The 14,682-nt window shown below is 36.1% G+C and overlaps 1 protein-coding gene across 1 annotated transcript; it reads left to right on the top strand.

Annotated features, from left to right (window-relative positions):
- The first annotated feature begins 6,700 nt into the window (after positions 1 to 6,700).
- LOC133327050 (uncharacterized) lies at positions 6,701 to 9,792 on the top strand. Its single transcript, XM_061535630.1, has 7 exons — positions 6,701 to 7,595; positions 7,657 to 7,811; positions 7,871 to 7,979; positions 8,997 to 9,097; positions 9,156 to 9,278; positions 9,342 to 9,465; positions 9,536 to 9,792. Exons 1-7 carry the CDS (start codon positions 6,701 to 6,703, stop codon positions 9,784 to 9,786), a joined length of 1,758 nt encoding a protein of 585 aa, XP_061391614.1. The 3' UTR covers positions 9,787 to 9,792.
- The last annotated feature ends 4,890 nt before the right edge of the window (positions 9,793 to 14,682 follow it).

The raw sequence follows: 14,682 nt of genomic DNA, 5'->3' as shown, positions 1-14,682 counted from the left end.
CATTAGGAGTTCGGAGCACCATTTATGTAAAATCGGAGGAATATATATGGGCAATATTGCCAATTTTTTAATATTCCATTTTCAAAAAATCAGCTTTTTTGTTTTTGTGGCACATCAATGATTTTTGGTACACATATAGAGAAAAATGTTCTAACTCCGAAACTGTTCGCGATCAAATTTTTGGTTGATGCGCGCAAAAGTTATCGAGGTTTTAATTTTGAGCATAAGAAAAAAATCTTAAAATTACGCCGTTTATTATATTGACCAAAAACGTTGATATATATCTTCCTCCGTAAAATAAGAATATGAATATATTATAATAATCACGATAAAGTTGCACATATTCGCGAAATATGAGAAAAATAAAAAAAAATTAGCAGATTACATCAATATTTTCATTATATTAATGACATACACACACACCTAAAAATTAATTTAAAAATATCTACATAATCTAAACACCATATTGAATCAAATGATATCAAAATTACACAAGTCCGTGTAGCGGTTTGTAAATCACAGAGACAACAAAACAAGATATTGAGGAAAAATATTTGTTTTTGGTTCGAAAAAATAATGTCATCATATTTATTTTATTAATTTTATACAAGAAATTTCAGAAAAAAATGTTGGGGTTATTCTGCTATTTTACCCGAATTTCGCCGAAAAATGGACATATATAATAATCTCTTTTTGTGTATAAGTATACGCCTTGCGGATTATATCAAGAGCCTTCCGATAAATCTTAGAATTCTATAAATAGGAATATATCTTAATATTATGAAATATACAATTTAAATTGCGTGTAAATCGCGTAATTCTCAAAATCATTTGATGCGCATGCGGTTTCCAGGAAGTACTGAAGTTTATCTTCTAATTCATATATATTTTGCGAAATTTCATTTGATGGCTAAGATGTGCCACACGTTACATTGAAGTACCCAAAAAATCGTAAAACGCGAATAATTCCCGAAAACTCCATATGCCATTAACGCGCATCCGATTTCGGTGTGCACCCTAAAAAAATACATCGATCTATACCGATTTCAATGTGGTCCATTAAGAACCATGGATGTGCCAGGGCACACTATTTTTGAGATAAATTGCGTCTAAATCGCGTAGTCCTCAAAATCATTTGATGCGCATGCGGTTTCCAGGAAGTACTGAAGTTTATCTTCTAATTCATATATATTTTGCGAAATTTCATTTGACGGCTAAGATGTGCCGCACGTTACATTGAAGTACCCAAAAAATCGTAAAAAGCGAATAATTTCCGAAAATTCCATATGCCATTAACGCGCATCCGATTTCGGTGTGCACCCTAAAAAAATACATCGATCTATACCGATTTCAATGTGGTCCATTAAGAACCATGGATGTGCCAGCAAAATCTATTTTTGAGATAAATTGCGTACATCTCTCTTTCGGCTGAAGTTTTTAAAGTTCTCTTTTCGAAAAAGATCAAAATCCGTATGAGGTCATTTATTGAAGCGGAAATGATGCACAGAAAACGCAAATAAATCCGCGATATTTTCAAAAACATTTTTTGCCAAATTTCGTGTTTTTGGAAGGCCAGTTCCCGCCGTTCTAGTTGATGGATTTTCACGAAAAAGTTTTTGTATCATCCGAAACGTAAAAAACCTTATTGATCGCGGGTACCCATATCATTCAGTTGACAGATCTAAAAATTTGGCCCGAAAAATAGGTTTTTTAGAAATTTGATCGCACAAAATTCGCACCTTCGGATGAGTATTACTCTGAAGCTGTGCATACTACATACACAAAATACATATCAAATGACGCAGATTCGCGACTACAATAATCTTATAATCGATTTTTATAAATTCCTGTTTGCGTATTAAAACTAGAAGTAAAATTAAAAAAACACTCAAAATCGAGCCAAAAAAATGTCAGCATCATTTAAAGGTAGATGTAGTGAAAATTTTGAAAAATGGTACATAAGGGGCGTAGTCCCCATTTTGTTGGCTTCTAGTATTATTTTGACACGAAGACCGTGCAATGAGTGGTTTAGTCACAAATCGATAGAGAACATAAAAAAACTGGTTCGCCTCAACGTGTTTTTACACATTTATTTACATTAAAGTCGACACAGCTTCCACCAAAATAAAGTTTGGAGGTCAATATCATGAACAGTTTGCAACGACAGATCAATTAACCCAAAACTATTCACTTTTTTCATATACTTAAGTAATTCCCGAGTTATAAAGGGGTGAACCTCCGCTTCAGCTATGTTAAAAAATTGGCAATATTGCCCATATGTATATGTTGGAGCTATATCGAAATCAAATTAATAACCAAAAATCTTCACGACCTGTCTTTCTATGTTCTTGATATTCTCGTTTTCATTCACATAAGAAAATTTTCCACTCGATTTAATTGTATAGTGTTATATGTTTCGAATTCCGACTACAAACGCCGATCGGACTCAAATTACATGATGAAAGCTTTTCATATATGTTTCCTCCGGTGTACGATTTCCGACTTCATAGCCTTGGTTTGAATAATCATTATTGTCTCATTCTAAAGATTATGTGATACTTTCGGACGTCTCTAAAAACACACTTCAGATCTTAAAGGCTCCCTAATCCTTTAGTACATTTGCAACGAATTTGTGGCACTTCAGTTCCTCTACGAAGGCTCCTCGGATCTTATCTCCTTTGTGAAATTTACCAGGCCCTTCGGCTCATCTATGAAGACTTACTGCCGCTTCACATTGTCTATAAAGATGCCACAGTGCTTCCGTTTGCTTATGACCGTCAAAATAAAAAAACCAGTAAGGAAACTAGTAAAGTCGCACTGGGCCGACTATATGATACCCTTCACCACTTTGGGTATTTTGTACATATGATCCTTACAATTGCATGCCAAATTGTGGGACAAATTTATGGAAAATAATTTATAGCAAACAAAATTGATACACGCTATTTGGTATGCAGCACTGTTAAATATTTTATTTTATGTAGTGACATTGGTACACCATTTACCTTAAATCGGACGAAAATATATATGGGAGCTACATCTAAATCTGGACCGATTTCCAAGAAACTTAACACACATCATTCTAAACATAATTCATTACGCTATGCCAAATTTCGTGCTAATCCAACGATATATAGGGACATTGGTACAGCATTTACATTAAATCGGACGAATATATATATGGGAGCTATATCTAAATCTGGACCGATTTTTCCCAATTTCAATAGGGTTCGTCCTTGGGCCAAATAAGTGACATATGCCAAATTTCAGCCAATTCGAATCAAAAATGCGACCTGTACTTTGTTCACAAAAATACATGGACAGACAGACGGACATGCATAAATCGACTTAGAAAGTGATTCTATGCATATTCTCAAAAGGAACCATGTGTCTATCTCGTTTCCTTTTGCCTGATACAAACATATGCACAATGACATAATACATTGTAATGCAGCATGGTGAAGGGTATAAAAATTGCGGCATCTGAAATTAGGGGATCTGTAAAAAATGAACAATAACCTAGAATGCAAAAAATCAGAAACTTCTGTTAAAAATTAAGCTAAATTTGGAATTTTGGAAGGTACCATCTTATGGGGGATATACCAAGACCGATATATTCATGCACAATGTATGTGCAAAATTTCAAAGATCTATCTGAAATATTGCCAATTTTCGAGTCAAATGAACAATTGTAGTGTTCTGGAACAATTTATTCAGGGAGTCTTTAAATTGGAAAACAAAAATATGTAGATATATAATTGTCGATCACGTATACACGCTAACTTCTATTTGTGACTCTTTTCAAATCTTTGAAAATTTCTGTGCTCCATTCATCTAAATTTCATTTCAATATTGAACTTCAACCTAAATGAACATGTTCATCAAATTCCATAGCACCAACATCCCAACATCCCTACCTTTTACCAACAAAACATAACATGCTAAACAAAATGGTGTATACCTTTCGATTACATATCAAATTGCATCTCCTCAGGATGTACAATTTGATGTTGAAATGAATTAATTAAAAAAATACAACAACGAAAAAAGAACTCCCATAAATAAATGGATTCACAGCCGAAACCGCTGAGAGAAAGATGAAACCGTGCTTGGCGACGCCCTTTGTGACAGTTCGCTTAGTTACAAACATTTATGAGCCAGCCCATTTATATTTGTATGTATGAACAGCAACAACGACAACAAAATCTGGTGGGGGAAGATTAAAGGTAATATGCATTTGTTGCAAATGTCGGCTAACAAAACGCTTAGAAAATTGTAATCTAATGTTTGTTATCTTCAAATAAAATCCAATGTGCTCTCTCCCACTGAACTCTATGAATGGGATATTTGCATAAATTTAATCAATTCGCTATGATTTGAGGTTGTTGCAGTTGTAAGGTAACTGTAAGAAACTTGTTCATGTGTCCTCTAAGATTTATTTAAAATTGTGATGTTATTCGAAGTGTAATAAAAAAAATGATTTTGAAGACTCCCTTCAGCTCGTCTGTAGACCCCTTCTACTCGTCTATAGGAACTCCCTTCAGCTCGTATATAGAAGTCTTCATTCAGCATGTCTATAGAAACTCGTAGAGTTTTAGCTCGTCTGTAGAAGACTTCCAGAGCTCGTCTTTATAAGGCTCCTAGAACTTTAGCTCGTCTATAGAAGCCTACCTGAGTTTCAGCTTCCCTATAAATATTCCCTGAACTTCAACAGGTCTATAAAAATTCCTTGAGCTTCAGTTCGATTATAGATATTCCCAAAGCTTCAGCTCGTGTATAGAGGCTCAATGAGCTTCAGCTCGCCTATAATAGCTCCCTGAGCTTCAGTTCGCTTGCAACGACTCGCCTATAAAGACTCCCTTAGCTTCAGGTCGCCTATAAAACACTATAAGTATCAGCTCACCTTAAAAACCTGCCACGGCTTCAGACTCCAGCCACCCACTTCTACTCAAATACTCCTCTAGTAGGTCTAATTTTTGTTTATTATTTCCCATAAAATTTCCCAGACTTGTGGCCAACATTTCCACATTCCAACCTACAATGTATGGTCGCACCACGGACACTCCAGCTGTCCTTCAAATTCTTCTATAGAACATTTCAGCTCGTCTATAGAAGCTCAATAGGACTCATCTATTGAGACTGCTTCCGGCTCGTCTATTGAGACTGCCTCCGGGTCGTCTATTGAGACTGCCTGCGGCTCGTCTATAAAAGACACAAGTTTGTCTCCCATCAATTGGCTTCCGAGATTCACATCAACTCGTCTATACAGACTGCCTCCGGCTAGTGTATAGAGACACTATCCGGCTAGTCTATAGAGATTTGCTCCGGCTCGTCTATAGAAAACCCCACATCAGCACAACTACAGAAGACTTCCTTCAGCTCTTCTATAGAAGCATCTCCTCAACTCGTCTATAGAAGATTCTCTCCAGCTTGTCCATAAGACTCTCTCTAGCTGGCTTATAAAGACTCCGACCAACTCGTCTATAGAGACTTTTCAGCTCGCCTATAAAGATCGCCTGACCTTACCTCCTTGAATTTCAGTTCGGCCTGTCCAGCTCGTCTATAAAGTCCACATCTCTGAAGACTTTGTGACCTTCAGGTCGTCTTTAAAGACTCCTTAGCCTATAAATGATCCCTAGCCTATAAAGGCTCCCTGACCTTCAGCTCGCCTATAAAAACTCCCTGGCATTCAGTTCGCCTATAAACACTTTTTAGCCTTCAGCACTTGTATAGAGACTTCTCGAGCTTCAGGCCTGCCATAAAGAATTCCTGAGCGTTAGATCGCTCATCGCTCTGAGTTACAGGTCACCTACAAAGCTTCCCAGGGCTCCATCTTACATATACCTGCTCCCTGTGCTTCCGATCACCTATAAAGACTGCCTGAGCTTCAGGTCGACTACCTGATCTTAGGGTCGTATATAAATACTCCCTAAACTTCAGATCGTCTATAAATGCTCCCTGAGCTTCAGGAGGCCTATACAACTCTCCAAATTTCAGCTCGCCTAAAAAGACTGTCTGAGCTTCAGACTCCATTCAATTCGTCTATAATAACTCCCTGAGCTTCAGGAGGCCTATACAACTCTCCAAGTGTCAGCTCGTCTAAAAAGACTGCCTGAGCTGCAGACTACATCCACCCAGTCCATCAATAGATACTCCCTCAAACAGGTCTAATTTTTGTTTATTATTTCCCATAAAATTTCCCAGACTTGTGGCCAACATTTCCACATTCCAACCTACAATGTATGGTCGCTTTTTTCGCAGTTATTTTAAGAATGTCACTGCAATGCTATCTGCTCAGTACAAGTCACATGTTGCATGCAACAACGTCTGCGACTCTAAAAAACCAAGCAATCAGCACCCGTAGCAAGAAAATAACTCTGCAAGCCATAGACAATTATTGCAGTTGCTGTTCTTCGAGGTGGTGTTGGTAATGAAGATGCCACAAAAAAAGTGAAGGTTACATTACCACCTAAGATTGGATCGTAAAAAATGTTGCAGCAAGTGGTGCAACATAGTTTCTTCTTCATCATCATCAGCAGCAGCAGCTTGTTAGGGGGGACTCTGACTGGTAATGCTCCAATTATGACAAATGAAAAAGAAATGACGCCGAAGTGTGCAAAACAAAAAAAAGGAAAATTCTGAGGTAAATGTTAAGCATCTGCCAAACGAACGACAGTTGCTGCAGATACTTCCGTCAATAATGACGCTCGTGACAAAGTGGATGATGCGACATCATCTCCAAGTGTGGCTAATAATTTCATTTGTAATTAAATTAAGCAGTGGATTGGCTTTTTATGGAAATGGGTTTGTGACCATTAAACGATTACCTCCACCGGAATTGTGTACAACTGAGGCGTGTTTGGAGGAGGCGATGGCCAGTGATCCGCGACAACGAAGTCTTTTGGAATTGAAATATCGGCTCTATGATAATCCATATAAGTTACGATTCCAGCCAGTGAAAGCTATGCCACGTTTATTTTGGCATAAATTTCCACAAAAACAACAAGAACAGACGACCACAATGGCCCCCGCCACGGAAGAGCCGGAAGTTACTGAAATACCCGAAGAACCAGAGGAACCAGATGAACCAACCGAAGAACCCATGGAGCCTGAAGTTACAGAGCCTGCTATGCCGGAGACAGAGGCTCCACCACCACCAACAACACCCCCACCACCTCCTCCTCCCACTGAACCTGCTACGGAAATGCCAACGGAACCGCCAGTGGTAACAATTATACCCACCAGCAGCCCTGAAACACCTTTGAGGCCACCTGGAACAACATTTACCACCATTATGAAGCCACCGGGTTATTTCCCCTTCAATCTGGGTAACAAATTGAAAAATCTCCTGGTCTTCGGTTCGCCATCCAAAGTGAATCTCATACAGAAACATGGCCTAGTTCCAACGGCGAAAACGAAGAGTAAAGGTTTCCTGAGCCTCTTCGAAGTTATCAAATTTGCCAATACCAAATGTTCCGTAAATATGGGCGATATACGGTCCATGGAGGGTATTTGCTATCATGAATTCGAGTGTAAAAATCTGGGTGGCATACCCACGGAGAGGTGTGCCGATGGGGCAGGGGTGTGTTGTGTTTGTAAGTAAAATTTGGACATACAAACATCTCAAAATTATATTTAAATATTTTTTCTTTCAAGTCCTCACCGGTTGTGGTGATACTACGGATCAATCGGTGGTTTACTTCGAAAGTCCCGATTATCCTCAACCATTTCGTGAGAGCATGATTTGTGTGCTCATTGTGAATATTCGTAAAAATGTACAGCAGTTAAGACTGGATTTTCTGATGTTTGAGGTGGGTATTGGATTTTTTTTTTCAAAATTGGAATTACAGAAAGCAAAACTTTATTGCAGCTAAACCGACCAATAGATGGTGACTGTGAAGAGGATCAATTTGTGGTTTCGGGGCAAAATATTAACTTTGAGGTGCCGGTACTATGTGGCATCAATACAGGACATCACAGTAAGTATTAAAAATTACTACAAAGTCCTAAATAGTTTCAAGGTCCCTACAAGGGACCTTGAAACTACTACAAAATCCACGTGTATTCAAATACACGTGGATTTTTTAACGAATATTTTTTCGAGTGTTCAAATACACGTGGATTTTTTAAAGAATATTTTTTCGAGTATTCAAATAGGCGTTTATTTTTTAACGAATGTTTTTTCGAGTATTCAAATACACGTGGATTTTTTAACGAATAATTTTTTTGAGTATTTTAATACACTTGGATTTTTTAAAGAATATTTTTTCGAGTATTCAAATAGGCATGGATTTTTTAAAGAATATTTTTTCGAGTATTCAAATAGGCGAGGATTTTTTAACGAATATTTTTTCGAGTATTCAAATACACTTGGATTTTTTAACGAATATTTTATAGAGTATTCAAATACACGTGGATTTTTTAATGAATATTTTTTCGAGAATTCAAATACACGTGGATTTTTTAACGAATATTTTTCCGAGTATTCAAATACACCTGGATTTTTAACGAATATTTTTTTGAGTATTCAAATACACGTGGATTTTTTAACGAATATTTTTTCGAGTATTCAAATACACGTGGATTTTTTAACGAATATTTTTTCGAGTATTCAAATACACGTGAATTTTTTAACGAATATTCAAATACACGTGGATTGTTTTACGGATATTTTTTCGAGTATTCAAATAGGCGAGGATTTTTTAACGAATATTTTTTCGAGTATTCAAATACACGTGGATTTTTTAACGAATATTTTTTCGAGTATTCAAATAGGCGTGGATTTTTTAAAGAATATTTTTTCGAGTATTCAAATACACTTGGATTTTTTAACGAATATTTTTTTGAGTATTCAAATACACTTGGATTTTTTAACGAATATTTTTCCGAGTATTCAAATACACGTGGATTTTTTAACGAATATTTTTTCGAGTATTCAAATACACGTGGATTTTTAAAGAATAATTTTATAGAACCTAATATTACTTTTTTTGCAGTGTATATCCATGTTGGCCACTCTCCAGACCGCAAGGTGTATTTGTCAATATTTGCCAAGGTTCCCACAGGATCGAGGTCATTCAATTTTAAAATAACACAGGTATGATATTTTAGGAATATATGTTAGCGATTATTTCTCCCCGAATATGTTTTTGCAGTTAGAGGATAATTTGGCTCCCGATGGTTGCTTGCAGTACTATACAGATATGGAGGGTATTGTCAAGTCATTCAACTATGATATCGAAGGAACTGTGGTGGACAATAAATTGGCAACCTATTTGGTATTAAAAATATTTTTTAATTTAATTTGTAATTTCCTGGACTTTATTTCGGTCTTTTTGCAGAACAACTTAAATTATGTCATCTGTTTGGAACGTGGCAAAAATACCTGCAGTGTGCAATATGTTATGGAACAAATTGGCAGCAGTTCGGAACAATTGGATTTTCAAATAATTAATAAAAATGAAGGTATTCCAAAGCAACAATTCTCACGAATCGAAATAATGGAGGTATGCTTGTATTGTTGTTATCTTTGTAGATGAAAATGATTTGGTGCCCGATGGCCAGGCCGGTGCTGGCATCTTCAATTGTCCCGATGATTTTTTGGCCATCAATCAGGTGCGCCTGTGCGGTGAACGTTTCAACGATGGCTCCACAAATGAAGATTTCACCGTAAATGCACCAGTTCGCGATGTCGCGGCGGGACCAATTATTTTGCCCTTTCGCAGCAATGACGAATATGTGGGACGTGGTTTTCGCTTGTCATACCGCCAGGAATCATGTGTATAAAATTCGTTACCGTTACATTAAGGTGCACATAGTACCGCACACTCACACACACACAGACACAACTCTCTTTTCGGCTATCCAAATAAAAATTGTTCGCAAATTTGCATTAAATTTGTTTATGGTCATTGTTTGGTGTTTGATTTTCCGTTTTCGGCTTTAGGTTTCTCTTCTTTTAGGTTTTTATTTGGATCTGGCCTATGGAGATGGTGGAGGTAGTCCTCCTCACTTGTTCCAGTTACGCCAAATTTAACATTTCATTAGTACCCTGGGAATAGCGGCATATGTTGGCCGACAATGGCTGAAACTAATGCAACTTGGGTTTGCATTTCATTTCCTCCAAGGTACCTACAAGTCGTTTGGAAACTGTCTCGGTGATTCCCATGTAAATATCTCCAGTTGTAAGGGATTACAAGGTAAAGGGGAGCACTGCATGACCGAATCCATAGAGACAGAAATAGTTGATATTATTCCTGCTTTGTCGCCTGTTGTCGTTGCCGTTGCAGATTTTTGATTTGATTTCCATCACCACCACCATCAGACAATATCCATATCGTTGCCATCATCAACCAAAGCTGCCTGGCTGCTACAAAATAGAGACCCTAACAAAGCGCCACCCACATGTCATGGTGATGTCGCTGGCAAAATGTTTTCTTTTTGGTGTTCTACTCCTTTTTGATTGTTTGCTGTTACGGTTCTCCAAGAGCACCGAACACACGAAGAGCAACCCGAAAAAGGAATGAACAACGTTCACACAAATGGCACCATCGCCGTCACCACCCAATTGTTGTGGTTTTCTTGGTTAATTTTAAATTCGTATGGCAACTTAATTTCCTGCAATACCGTTAAATACTGTGGAACAGGATAGGATATTTTTTCTAGGGTCATTTTATCAAGGCTACAACAAGGCGTGGATTTTTTAAACGAATATTTTATCAAGGCTACAACATGGCGTGGATTTTTTAAGCGAATAATTTTTCAAGGCTATAACAAGGCGTGGATTTTTTAAACAATATTTTTTCAAGGCTTCAACAAGGCGTGGATTTTTTAAACTATATTTTTGAGGGACTATCACCAACCTAGGCCTGGATTTTTTAAACAATATTTTTGACGGACTATTTAAGGCGTGGATTTTTTAAACAATATTTTTTCAAGGCCTCAACAAGGCGTGGATTTTTTAAACAATATTTTTTCAAGGCTTCAACAAGGCGTGGATTTTTTAAACTATATTTTTTCAAGGCTTCAACAAGGCGTGGATTTTTTAAACTATATTTTTTCAAGGCTTCAACAAGGCGTGGATTTTTTAAACTATATTTTTTCAAGGCTTCAACAAGGCGTGGATTTTTTAAACTATATTTTTTCAAGGCTTCAACAAGGCGTGGATTTTTTAAACAATATTTTTTCAAGGCTTCAACAAGGCGTGGATTTTTTAAACAATATTTTTTCAAGGCTTCAACAAGGCGTGGATTTTTTAAACTATATTTTTTCAAGGCTTCAACAAGGCGTGGATTTTTTAAACTATATTTTTTCAAGGCTTCAACAAGGCGTGGATTTTTTAAAGAATATTTTTTCAAGGCTTCAACAAGGCGTGGATTTTTTAAAGAATATTTTTTCAAGGCTTCGACAAGGCGTGGATTTTTTAAAGAATATTTTTTCAAGGCTTCAACAAGGCGTGGATTCTTTAAAGAATATTTTTTCAAGGACTAACACAAGGCGTGGATTTTTTAAACGAATATTTTTTCAAGGATACGTGGTAAAGGGCGTCTCCATAGACGATTGTCTGACGTTTAGGACATTTTTGTAAACGACATGATGGTAGTTTTCTTCTATAAAAGACCGAGAGATGCTCTTCTACGAGTTATTCTCCTTTATAAACGACATGATGGTAGTTTTCTTCTATAAAAGACCGAGAGATGCTCTTCTATGAGGTATTCTCTTATACAACAACATCAAGCCTTCTTCTATATAATACCATGAGGTCTTCTTCTAAAGAAGGCCATCAATCTTCTTCTGAAGAAGACCATGAGGTCCTGTTCTATAGAATACCATGAGGGCCTGATATTTATACCCTTCACCATTGTGGACATGTTTGTAACAGGCAAAAGGAAACGAGATAGACACATGGTTCCTTTTGAGAATATGCATAGAATCACTTTCTGAGTCGATTTTGAATTGGGAAATATCGGTTCAGATTTAGATATAGCTCCCACATCGTAAATGGTGCACCAAAGTCCGTTTATATCTTTCGATTTGCATGAAATTTGGCACAGCGTAATGAATTATGTATAGAATGATGTGTGTTAAGTTTCCTGAAAATCGGTTCAGATTTAGATAGAGCTCCCATATATAGTTTCGTCCGATTTTATGTAAATGATGCACCAAAGTCCCTATATATCATTCGATTTGCATGAAATTTGTCATAGCGTACTGAATTAACTCTAGAATTATGTGTGCTAAGTTTCATGAAAATCGGTTCCGATTTAGATATAGCTCCCATATATATTTTCGTCCGATTTAAGATAAATGGTGCACCAAAGTCCCTATAAATCTTTCGATTTGCACGAAATTCGGCACAGGGTAATGAATTAGGACTAGAATTATGTGCGTTTAGTTTCGTGAAAATCGGGTTTGATTTAGATATAACTCCCATATATAGTTTCGTCCGATTTAAGACAAAAACTTTCGATTTGCACGAAATTTGGCATAGCGTACTGAATTGAGTCTAGAATGATGTGTGCTAAGTTTCGTGAAGATCCGTTCAGATTTAGATATAGCTCCCATTTATATTTTCGTCTGACTTTACACAAATGGTGCACCAAAATCTTAATGTTTGTCCTATTTACACGAAATTTTACGCAACGTATCGAATTGAGATTTACGTTTTGTTGAAATTGGTGCAGATACAGGCATAGCTTCCATATGTATTTCGAATGGGTGTCTGATTGAGATTAAATTTTTCACAGTGCAACGTACTGTGAAAAATAGCGTGTATCAATTTTGCTATAAATCATTTTCCATAAGTTTGTCCCATGGTACGCAGACGACTATAAATCTGCCCGAATTAGATTAAATTTATCATAGGTTGCAGAAAGACATGAATATGTTCCTTCAAGGGAACATTGACATACAATTGTAAGGATACATATGTACAATATACTCAAGTGGTGAAGTGGTAATATAGTCGGTACAGTCCGACTTTACTATTTTCCTTACTGGTTTTCTAAAGTAGACTATGAGATCTCTTTCTTAAGAACGTTGAGGTCTTCTTTTATAAATAACCATGGAGTCTTCTCCTAGAAAGCCATGTGGTCCTATTCTATGAAAGAAATCTTCTTATATAGAAGGCCATGAGGTTTTATTCTATAGAAGATATGTCTTTTTAAAGGATGCCAAGAGGTCTTCTTTTATAGAAGACCATACTTCTTCTGTTATAGATGACCATGAGGTTTTCTTATATAGAAGATAGAGAGGTGTTCTTCTATAAATCACCAAGATGTCTTCTTATATAGAATATCATCTGATCATATTTTATAAAAGACTATCTAGCCTTCTTCTATGGAAGATTATCTGGTCTTCCTCTGCAAAATATTAGTTGAAAATCGTTTTTCTATCTCTGTCCCACTGTCCCCATATCATAGATTTGAAATGCAATTTACGAAAAAAATACATCAATCCCCTAAAGATAAAGAGGAAACCGAAAAAGTTCGTAGTTCACCAAAAATGTTGTTGTTGTTGTGTGTTGGGTTGTTAGTTTATTTATTATTCCTATTTCGATTGACAGGTTTGTCGCCCTGTTTTTTTTTTTTTTTTTTTTTTTGGTTTTGCCAGTTGTCTGTCAAAGTTTGCGTTTTGGATTTTTGTCAACATTATTGACGCTGTGGTAGAAGTTGTTGTTCCAGGTTTTGTGTTTTGTACCTATGACGAAATTTATTGCATCCATCCGTTAGTTAAACGAACACTGGAGATCATGTGTTAAGGAGCAGAATAAGTGTATTATATTAAAAGGCCTCTGCAGATGATTCGACTAACTTTTGACAATTATGAATAAAATAAGAAACTTCAATAAATTCAAATAAGGGCTATTGGATTAAATTTCGTCCTAAAGCCGGAAGGGTCAGACTATACGACATATTTCGTAGTATAAGTAGCACAATATATTAAATAAGACTTGATACACCCCATTCTACAACTAATTCGAAAGTATGTAAATATGGGTGTACTTAGTCCCCAGTATATATATATATATATTATATACAAGTATTGGAGGGAGACTCGTCAAACTCTTGTTTACCAATTAATTTGAAATTAAAATAGTGTTCCTATTTGATTTTCTTGCAGTGTAGTATTGCAGTTATGAATTATAATTTGTAATAAAAAAGATTTGCATGAATCCACCCACCCATAAGCCTTTCATTTATTTATTATTTTGTTGTAGTTGTATTATGTTGTACATCCAAATATTGTTTTCATTTAATTTGCATATCAATTTCATTGTAGGAATAATTTTGTTGTTGCGGTTATTACGTTTGTCATTTTGTGTTTCACAAATTTTGGGAGTTCCTGGAGGTTTACGTAGTCATTTTAGTTAAATGTTATTGTGGCTTTTATGACAACATTTTTAATAATATTTTTTTTTATTCTATTGTTTATCTAATTATGGCGATCTGGGAGGTCTTTCGTTCCATGGGAATAAAAACTAAAAACAACGACAATTAAATAAAGGGCACTGATTCTTGTACTGATAAAAATTGTATCATGGTGAAAGAAGAAGAAAAAATTGATATAATTTACCGATATTGAAACAGTTACCATTTCCATTGGACGAGAAATTGGTGAGAAATGTCTCAATTTTTAGCTTCTCGTTTGCAATTCTGACATAACCGCTTTCAATCAAGGCAA

The sequence above is a fragment of the Musca vetustissima genome, unplaced genomic scaffold, assembly GCF_032173495.1.
Source record: "Musca vetustissima isolate MV318-11 ecotype Yass unplaced genomic scaffold, APGP_CSIRO_Mvet_v1 utg72429, whole genome shotgun sequence".
NCBI classification, from domain to species: Eukaryota; Metazoa; Arthropoda; class Insecta; order Diptera; family Muscidae; genus Musca; species Musca vetustissima.
This window is presented reverse-complemented; position numbering and strand designations above follow the sequence as displayed.

Excerpts from the sequence above, each read along its gene's own strand:
- LOC133327050 (XM_061535630.1), top strand. The coding sequence starts at position 6,701 with ATGACGCTCGTGACAAAGTGGATGATGCGACATCATCTCCAAGTGTGG. Across the intron at positions 7,812-7,870 it reads TGGATTTTCTGATGTTTGAG|CTAAACCGACCAATAGATGG; the intron begins GTGGGTATTGGA and ends ACTTTATTGCAG. Across the intron at positions 9,466-9,535 it reads AATAATTAATAAAAATGAAG|ATGAAAATGATTTGGTGCCC; the intron begins GTATTCCAAAGC and ends TTATCTTTGTAG.